The sequence below is a fragment of the Cephus cinctus genome, unplaced genomic scaffold, assembly GCF_000341935.2.
Source record: "Cephus cinctus unplaced genomic scaffold, Ccin1 Ccin1_scaffold0123, whole genome shotgun sequence".
Classification (NCBI taxonomy): Eukaryota; Metazoa; Arthropoda; class Insecta; order Hymenoptera; family Cephidae; genus Cephus; species Cephus cinctus.
In genome coordinates, this window is record NW_014332857.1 from 2,648,362 (window position 1) to 2,658,325 (window position 9,964).

Sequence of the window (9,964 nt, forward strand, 5' to 3'; positions counted from 1 at the left end):
TATTATTTAACAATGTCTACTATGGGGAGTAATGGTACAACAAGATCTTAAACATTATAAAACAAAGTTTTTAGTAAGAAATTGAAATTTTATTAAAACAAATTAAACTTCATTACTGATGCAATTAGCATACTCTACAATGTCTGTACATTAGAGGCGATTATGCTAAGTAATATAATCTTTTCTGCTTGCCACGATATTATTATTAAAGTAATCGTCTGTATATATACCTTAACGTTGCAAAATTTTACAAGTTGTTACACTGAGTTTAAGCTCCACCAAGCTGCTTGTATAAGATTGGTACGTAGTCGTCGTATTTAGCCTGGTACATGTTTCCAGCAATGGGTTCATCCAACTTGTATTTAGCTGCAAATTTTCTGATGGAAAAGAGTCCTCGATTCTCTCCGCTTTTGTTAGTTAAACGCTTCTCATCAAAAGTTAATTTGCCAGGCTGCTTGTACACCAGGAAGACGTAACGATGAAGTCCAGTATCTGGTGGTGGTCCTGAGCCAATGTACTCAGATAGGACTTCACCTTTTGATACATCGTTACCAGAAATATTTCCAACGAGCCAATGATGCCACTCACGGAACTTAGGCTCCTTTCTGCTTGGAGCATCAGGATCTACGAGCAAGATAATTGTTTTGTATTAAGTCATTGAGTACAAAATGTCTGATTTTGAACTGAAAGTACTCGAAGTGAATGGACATTTCGTACTCAATGACCTAATAGTTTCTATCGATACTCTAAGAGTTTCCAATTCAAATTGTATGTAAAATGTTCTCACCAGTCATGCACAGGGTGTAGAAAGATCCTGCCTCTGCATCCCAACTTACAGATGGTTGATCTTTCACCTGAGTTGGAGTGTATTCCTTTCCAATCTCAATAGTCAAGTTATTAGGATAAACAACCTTTGCGAATGAGGGTGGAACTGTGTCCACAACATCAGGTATTACACCATGTGTCTGCAGTGCCTGAGTCATTGAAGATAGAAATCTTGTAGCTATTCCTTGAACAGGTTTTTTGCTTGCTAAAGCAGCTAAAAACAATAGAAAACGTTGAGGTATATGGTTTATATACACTATAGAAAAAAAAGAACGACCGGTTTACAATACAATTTTCTATTGTTATTAACGAAATGGAATCACACAAATCATCCTAAGGATGTAAAATTACACTATCAAAGTAAATCGTATGAAGTATATCAAGGAACGCAGATACTGTATTAAACCCAATGCAATTTATCTACGTCTAGATTGAATCATTTAACTACAAAATATAAAAACTCTGTTAATCTTCAACAAAAAAATATTACTTGCACAAAGAATACGCATCGCGTATAATGAAGAAAAGATACTCTAAACAGTGCCTGCGAGCAAAGTTCTGTGCAACCAACTCACCAGAATGTTCGAGTTAATATGGCGCCTGATAATCTCGATCATACATATGTATATAATATCTCGACAAACCGGCCGGTTCCTTCCTTCCTTCCTTTCCTTATGGCTGTATGGACATATGCCAGTAACTGGTCCTAATAATCAAGGTTCGAAAGTTCGACGATAGATGGCGATGTACCTTGCGAGACGGGTCTTATTCAACTCAGCGTGAAGGGACCTACAAAGTTTATACACCGAATCCGAACAGTGTTGGGCGAAGTCCGTATAAATACTTACTTAAGTTTTCATATAAAAACTCATTGGTGAATGCCGCTGGAAGCTGGGCGCGAACCTCCAACCTTTCGGTCGTGAATCCGCTACCCTATCCAATGGGCTACGGCTGCCCCAAACCGGCCGGTTAAACATATTGCGCAATATAACAGTCAGAGACCAGAGATGAGTAGGGAGATGTACAACACTACGATTTTGAGCGATACTAAAATCATGGCGCTTAATCTGGAAGTAAGATTTTGTGATCATCGCCTTCGTCGACAACGCGAATCCCGTCGTAGCCGAGCTAAACGTGAACACGACGCGTAGCTTGGCGGGCAGAGTTTCTCCGCTACTCACCGTTGGTTCCCAAAGCAACCCTTAGAACGAGACCGAGAAATATAGAAGTTCTCAAAAACTATTAAAAAAGCCTATTGTTGAAACACTTTTAAGACGTTTTTAAAAAAGAGCGGTGCCAATTTGTAAAGGAAAGTGATAACAGCTGCTGATAATGTAAAACAGTAAATCGCTTTTTAATTTTATTTCATTATACTATAATACAGTACAAGGAAGTACATAGAATATAACGGAGGGCTACTCCTACTTTATTTTACACATAATATCTCTCAAAAAGAACTTTGCACATTTCATCGAATACTCCGTTAATCTAGGCGCGTTCGTCGAAAAGACAAAAAAATAATCATTTTCTATATCTTACAATATACATATCGTCAAAAGTAACAATGAGAATCGCGTTGACAAGTATAAGAATAATGGATAATACCTAAAGGATTTTGTTGTGAAGTAATTAAAATTGGACGCTTTCTGCGAGAAGGAAACAATAAGCCAGGGCAGGCTGATCTGTACAGTGGGATGCCCGCCCGAGAAATAGAAGCATTAAAAAAACTCTTGGGTCTACCGCCAAGCCGCAAAACTGTTTGTCCTTCTCGCATTGGCCACCGTGGCGCCACAGGCAGCTAACGCTACTAACAAGTGACTGATACCAAAAATATTGCACGCGTCTGTTACTCCACTTGCATATTCCACTAATTCGTTCATTATACTTGTTTTTGTAATTTAATTCGCGATCGACTCTATTGGCGACACTAGCAACTATTTACAAAATATTTTCATTAAGGGGTGTCAAGACTTTTGCACAGAAACAGAAGGATTAACATTAATGAAGAATCCGGAATGTCTTCACTCCTTTCTTCAGGGAATATTAATTCCTACTTGGCAGTGGTTATAAGACTCTAAAGTTTCTTTAGAATCCAAGTCGTTTGAGATTCGCCCTGGCAGTTAATCCACTCAGTCTGGATTTCTCTCCTTGCCAGCTCTTGCTTTTGCTGCGAAACTGTCGCAGATCTGCCTCATGATCAGGATGCCTCATCGGTCTATAACCTTGAGGTGAGCAGAGGTTTTTTTGTTCCTGATAGAACTGCCGATAGCCACCATGAAGCAGGTAAACTTCAGGATAGTGTAGAGCTGGATAATGTTCCTTATTCCGTTGTCGATCAATGTTACGCAGAAATCTAGACAAATTGGGACCTCTCTCCCAGGAGAACTCACAATGGAAGACCAAAATGTTCCTCTTATTTGAGTCAGGATGAATCTGTGGTGCATGAGTTAGTGGATCCAGAAGTTCCTTCTTAATGAGTTCCTTGTTATAAAGATTCATGGCTCCTTCAATATGTCCACCATTAAATTCATAAGGATAACGACAGTCCACAATCTTGAAAGATCCAACTCTGTCATAAAATTCACCATGTATCAGCTTAGCTAACGTAGTGGCACTAATAGATTTAAGGTCTTCATGTTGTCCTTCGGCTAGTGGTAGAATGCAGGATTTACTGAAGTCTCCTGTGAGATCAGCATCTGTAGTACTTCGGTGGATTGCATACTTGATATGAGCATGAGCCTCGGTGTCAGATATACTTCTCTGGAGTACTGGCTTAGGACTAGATATCTCGGGTATGTCCTGGAGGCTAGTTGACTTCCTGGATCTCTTGACTAGGACTGGACTGGCGTCAGTGGGTGGTTCTGGTCTTTTGAAAGACCTGGACGGCGGCGAGTCTGGAGCACTCATTGAACCACTGCGTGGATTCTCGTCGAAGGTGAGCTTGGCCGTCGATGAAGTGGCGTTCGGTGACCGGAAGAGGCACGAGCGCACCTTCGATACAGGCGTCGTAGTCTTCTCAATCCTACCCTGAAGAGACAGAGATCTTCCCAAGGAAGGCTTAGTTCTGTGATACTCAGGCGTGGTTGCAATGTCACACTCCATTGGCTTCTCGGAGACGATGTGACCCGAGAGAAGATTTGAAATCCCATTTGGTAGCTGAGTTGTCTCATCAAAGGTATCCATGTCGATGAGGTCGTTGAAACCGTCGTCAGTACTCTCGTATCCCGATGACAGCCTTCTAACAACGAATGGTCTGATACATCGTCTTCTAGGTGAGGATCGCACCGGGCTTTGCACAGGACTACGGGATTCCAATGAGAGTCTTCGTGGAGCAACAGCAAGAGGTTCTGCAAAGCGGAATGCATCTCTGTTCTTCAACGAATCCTCCTTCTCAGGGAAGCTCACACCGTAACCACTATCTTGACTGTTAGGATCATAATCCTCCAGAGGGCAGCGTGACTTAAAGATCTTGTCAAGAATCTGCAAAAATTAATTAAGTCAGTTAAAATCCCCATTTAACGAAGAAAAACATCCTAACACTAAAAGGTCTGTTAGACCTCTGATAGATATGAGTAGAAACACTGCAGCCAGATCGCTCAGTCATAAAATTTGATAAAATCAACATAGAAACAAAATTCTAATTCCAACTATTTCCTGTCTGAGATTCTTTGCAGCCACGAAGACGCGGTTAATTGTCGCGCGAATGAGAAATTAGCAGGAGGCCTAAGGCAAGGTGCGCATAGATTATGGAAATCCTAGCGGGTCAGAAAACTGTAGATTGGTCGTTGCGATCGGTACGGAAGCGTCGATATACGTCCTGCCGATTTTTTTCGTATCCTATCAACTTCCGCATGCTATTCGCTTAATCGCAGTAGAATCTTAAAGAGAAATCTTGTGGCACCCATATAGTAGGAAACAGCTGGCGCTCTTCCAATAGTGGCCATAGCGCGACTTGGATTTACTCCAATAGCTAATTGATCTCGCGCATACATTATTCAGATTTCCGCTTGGACACCTGTGCGATTCTATTTCCTACTTCTTTACTATCTGCCCGGAAAATCCCTATAAACATCCGTGCAAGATCATATCGTTAAAATAAAATGAGATCATTCAATCTTGCCAACTGCCACAACATAGAAATGTATACCAGATATAAGGAGAGGGGACTTAAGAACATTGAATCTGATATATTTCAAAATAATATTTCTATTAGGAAGACACCATTAGATGGAATCGTTTAAAATTCTTAACTGTCAAACTTAAAACCTGATAGGATTTTTATATTAACGATTTTTTTAATGAGACTCCTTTTTATCGCAACTGCATTTTAATTTTTCTTATCACGTTAATTAGCGAATAAAAGATTTATCGTTTACTACATACCTTCTGCGGACTCGAGATTTTAGGACTGATGAGAGCAGGACTGTTTTCCTTGTCGGTAGATGGAAGCACAGTGTCCGGGCTGGAGATGCGTCGCGACGCCATACCAAGCAGCCGCCTTCCTTTAGTTTTACACTTCAAGGGACCTTCGGGTGTACTTTTAATTTTGAAGGCATTTTTGAAGAGCCTGCAAGCACACAATGACTTTCTGTTAGACACTCACTGCAGTTCCTAGTGATATTTTTATTTCAAACACCATTTTTAACACATGAGAAATTACTAGTGTGAAAGCATGGCACCCTGCGACCTAACCTAGAGATCACAGAGTCCATCCCGCCAAAACTTTTTTCCACGAGAACACTTCATAGACACAAATTTGCATTACAGAATGAAGATAACAAATAAATTAAAAGTCGCTAATCACCTAAGTATTATTTTAACCTAACGGGAGTCACGTAATAGAATAATTTACTGTCATCCATACCGGAAGAACGACTTTCTCCGAATTGCCAGAATCAAATGGAGTCGTGAAAAACCATGTTTCGCTCCATGTCACGCCGCAAGAGAACACTAACGCTAAGTCGAGCCTTCCTCTATCGCGTTTGGCGCGCAACTGATCACCCCCACTTTTACCATATTGGTAAACGAGCGACGGCAGCGCGTCAAAATTCGAGTGGCAGTTAGGCGCACTTTTTCAATATTCGAAGAGCGAAACTATCATTTTCCAAAATCAGCTAAAACGCATTGAAAATTGTAGAGACTATTTAAATAACCACGTAAAGCATCTTATCAGTATGACGAATAAAATGGTACTCCAAGACGTCAAATAAATTATAAAAATTAAAAAAAAAAAGTAATTCAGGTAAAAAATGTATTAAATAACAATCCTTACCGGTCTAAAACAGTGCAATCAACCGGTGAGTCGAAAGCTGACATGTTGAGTAAACCAAAACCCACTTGATAAGACGAAGGAACGATATTTCCAAAAAAGTGGTTAAAGTCCTTTCGAACCAAGTACCACTTTCGACACTGACGTTTATTATATTTTATTCCTCAGATCCACAGAGCCACCTTCGACAATTGACAACAAACAGTTGCTCAACTATTGTTTATATCTAGTACAATGCTGCACTTCACAATCCATATCACTCTTGTACAGCATGTCATGTAATTTTCATTAAATTGCGTAAACAAGATTAGGTCCGAACCGTAAGACAGTAGAAATGCAAAAAAGCGTGATTTGTTACAATACTTAGTGAACAAAAAATTTAGATAAAAAAATAGAACACCGTGAGATTAACAATAAGATAAAACAGGCGCTAAGAAATTCCGTGTCCGACCACACAACTCTGAATGCTGCTCCGTAAAGGGTGCACTGTCTATTTATACGAGCCTGGGACAGTGGTGGGGATAAGGGCAGACCAATAAGAAGTTCCGGAAGGTCCCGCGTAAACCGTAGGGCCGGGAGGCGCTAGTTTCTGGTAGCCGCTGTGGGGGGCCTAGCGATATAACCAAAAGAGCGAGAGAGAAAAGTTCGAAACGTCTCTCTCTCACTTTATTACCAGCTCCCCACCATTATCAGGGCCCAAGAGTCACCCTATCGTACCAAGCTCGCCTAGGTCCTTTCATCTCCTACGCCCATACCTTTTTATTAGCCCACATATCATCGGTTTCCCGTATGTCCTTTTGATCGCAAAAGCATGTACCGTCGGGTATCACGTAACGCCCGAACGACTGGATATAACTGTAGAGCCCAGATTCCATTAACGAATTTGGGCATAGCCAAGATAATTGCAACGGCAAGAACCTTACGAGGTAGGGCGCCCCCCGCTTTTCGGAATTTCTTCGCGGAAATAAATAAAATATTTGCAGGTAAAATTAAATACTTTTTTTTTTAAATATTTCAATTTGTCACAACTTCCAACCGCCACTATATTATCGTTCCCGATAAGGCCCAAAAGTAAAGACAAATTCTTCGCATTCATATTTTACTTCCTCTCGAGCCGTCAATGTTCCTGTCCAGCGAGGATCTTCCTTCTTGTTCTAAGAGTCCAGAAGGGTGTCTGACGGGAAAAGAGAGAGAACGAAATACTACGGCAGGTACCAACTCACTCCGTTAAGAGCCTTAGACTTCTTTTTTTTCCCTTCTCCCCCTCCACCCACCTACATCTCCTTCATCTCACCAGCCCTAGCCTCCTCGTCGTCTGCTTCACTCTAGGGATCACAATGGTCCACCTGATCGCACGAGGCCACCCTCGCATTCTTCCAGGATTTTCACACGGCAGGTACATACTTAGTCGGTCCAGTGTACATCCGTGGAAACAGGTACCCTACCACACAGGACCAACCCCCCACGCACGGGGGTGGGTATTTTCATGGGATTTAACAAAAAAAAATCAAGTTTCCGCTTACAACGATTTTTAAACCTTGAAACGAGACTTTTCGAAATTTTTATTCAACATGATTTCCCTGGCCATGCTTTTGTAACACCCTTGATTTTGGTCCCCTTGAGAAATATATCGTACCCCTAGGGGTTACCCAGGAATTAATGGTCCAGGGATGCTCCTTCGTTTTTCCTTTCTCTTTCCCCTTTTTTTTTGTCATCAACGGGAAATCTGATTAATCAATTCAGGTAGTGTATACATATATATATATATATATATATATATACCCATGTTATTCCTTACATGCAAATGATTTGTGATTTTTTTTTCTTTCCTCTTTTGTTTTTTCCTGCGCATAATTTCTAACGACATGAGGTTTCTGTAAAAAAGTTCTTGATGGACGGTGCTAACGGTCTTAACTTGGGCTCTAAGTGTACTTCATTTATTTTCTACGTGACCCTATCTCCTCTCTTTGTAAGACCCTTGGTACATCTTTTTGTCATGACAACACATTAGAGACTACCGGGACAATTCAGAAACGAAAAGTCGGTTCAGCAGATTTCTTAATTATTAGGCAACGGCCAATTCTGAGCTGTCAAATTCCTTTGGAATTATTTCGTAACGAACTGATCCAGATAATACGAAAAGTGCTGATAAGCGAATAAAGTCATAATTATTTCGTATATTTTAAATTTCAAATAATTATTGACTAGCGATTGACTATTGATCGAATAACGAAGTAAATGTCGATTATTAATTTTTTATTTTTCAGCTATATTTAATTGATGGTTATTGCGGTAAACGCGTGTTTTATGTACGTGCGGGGAGTAGATTAAAAATAGCAAAGGGACGAAGACCATACGAGACGTTCAACTCGCTAGGGGAGAAAATGGCGGAGTGGAGGTCAAATTTAAGATATTCCTCGGTTAGGCTCGTCATCTGCTCGGCATGGGAAAAAGTCTACGGGAACGAGTAGACTTTTCCATGGGGGTTGTACGGCGCGCGGAGACAGGCCCGTGTGAATCTTTTTAGGGGTCCCATACGCGGTCGTTGGGATCTTCTTCGTCGAGGCTTTTCGTGGCCAATCACAGGACTGCTCTATGAGGATGGACCAATCCCGTGTAAGTTTCAGCGGGTAGAACCGATTGGAGACGAGCGTGTGAATAAATCCGGTAGTGAACCAGTGGGGAAGAGATTTTTACTTCCGATTATTGACCTATCGACCCGCCCCAGAAAACTGGAATGCACCCCCTCTCCCGGCCGATTCAGAGCGTGAAAATTATAAAAAATAAGAGCGAGCGACCCCTTTTGAATTTATCGCATAGACATAAAGTACAAGACGTAGCTACTGGATACGGTTTTGTTGAAAATAAAAAGAAATTAGCCCTTTACTGTTTTTCGAAATCAAAATAGGCCCCTGGAAAAGTCATTATAAGGTGACGAGATCGTGGAAATTTTGATTTTGCAAAATAAATTTTTTTTTAATTAAAAGCGAAAAAATTTTGGATTTTAGGGAAAAAGGAGAAAATTCAAATTTTATATAAATTATGTTTCCTGGCGCCTTACCTTCACTTAAATGTAAATCCGGCTTAAGGCTCACCGCTTTCTACCTAATATAAGTCCCATCATATTTTGGGACCTACGTTGACTTGTTTCTATACGGGACCGTTGTTATAACAAGTTACTTAATAACCGTCCTGCTAATCCAGTCATAGCGAAGGACAATGTCAATAGAGAACGCAAAATAGCAATTTCCAACTAAGAGCAATAAAGTATGGTGAAATTCGGTGCGATTGTAAAATTTGGGAAAATTATAAGATTGAAAACCAACGACGACGGTTGGTATCGCTGGTGGATTAGTGATTTTCGAAATATACAATAAATGTGGTTGCGTGTTATATTTCAGCGTCAACGATAATTTATGACGTGAGGACATAATAAAATTTTTCGACAGAATCCCAATTCACTCGATCCTTTACGAGAAACAGATGGCAGATAAGTGCGTTCATAAACCAATCATAATTTGTATCCCACCAGAGGTAGGACTTTTGCTAGGTACAATTGCTAGGTACAATTACCAGCTGACAGTCACCCACAACTGCCTATGGTTAAAATATTCAAAAACTCCAAAATTCCATTGGTCCTCCCTCATTCGGCTTCCAGAACATAACCTACCATATAAACAGAACCCTAATCGATACCCTAAACAGTGTGTGAGAAATAGAATTAAAAAAAAGTCACAGAAAATAAAAGAAGACAATTATCCCAAAATAAATAATGGGTGGTAAAGAAAAAAAAAAAAAAAAAAAAAAAAAAAAAACCAAACAAAAAAAAAAAAAAGGGGGGAAAAAAAAAAAAAAAAAAAAAAAAAAAAA

At 40.2% G+C, this 9,964-nt stretch overlaps 2 protein-coding genes across 9 annotated transcripts in view; both read right to left on the minus strand.

The window, feature by feature from the left end:
- Nucleotides 1–67: 67 nt before the first annotated feature.
- LOC107275030 (protein D2) lies at nucleotides 68–1,546 on the minus strand. Of its 2 annotated transcripts, none has more exons than XM_015754766.2 (3): nucleotides 1,401–1,546; nucleotides 788–1,039; nucleotides 68–624 (listed from the first exon to the last, which is right to left on the minus strand). In XM_015754766.2, the coding sequence occupies exons 2-3, from the start codon at nucleotides 981–983 to the stop codon at nucleotides 269–271; spliced, it is 552 nt and encodes a 183-aa protein (XP_015610252.1). In that variant the 5' UTR covers nucleotides 984–1,039; nucleotides 1,401–1,546; the 3' UTR covers nucleotides 68–268. The 2 variants fall into 2 exon arrangements, with proteins under 2 accessions (XP_015610252.1, XP_015610251.1); XM_015754765.2 differs by having other exon boundaries at nucleotides 1,316–1,445.
- Nucleotides 1,547–2,155: 609 nt separating this feature from the next.
- The window catches only part of LOC107275037 (M-phase inducer phosphatase), a 57,912-nt gene continuing 50,103 nt past the window's right edge, over nucleotides 2,156–9,964 (minus strand). For 4 of the 7 annotated variants that reach the window (XM_015754779.2, XM_015754777.2, XM_015754776.2 and 1 more), the window contains 2 exons: nucleotides 5,209–5,392; nucleotides 2,156–4,305 (listed from right to left, as the gene is read on the minus strand). In XM_015754779.2, coding sequence (XP_015610265.1) covers nucleotides 2,911–4,305; nucleotides 5,209–5,392 — 1,579 coding nt within the window. In that variant the 3' untranslated portion in view covers nucleotides 2,156–2,910. Of the gene's footprint in view, nucleotides 4,306–5,208; nucleotides 5,393–5,629; nucleotides 5,829–6,097; nucleotides 6,549–9,964 lie in introns of those variants that run through there. The other 3 variants (XM_025079908.1, XM_025079909.1, XM_025079910.1) reach the window with 3 other exon arrangements.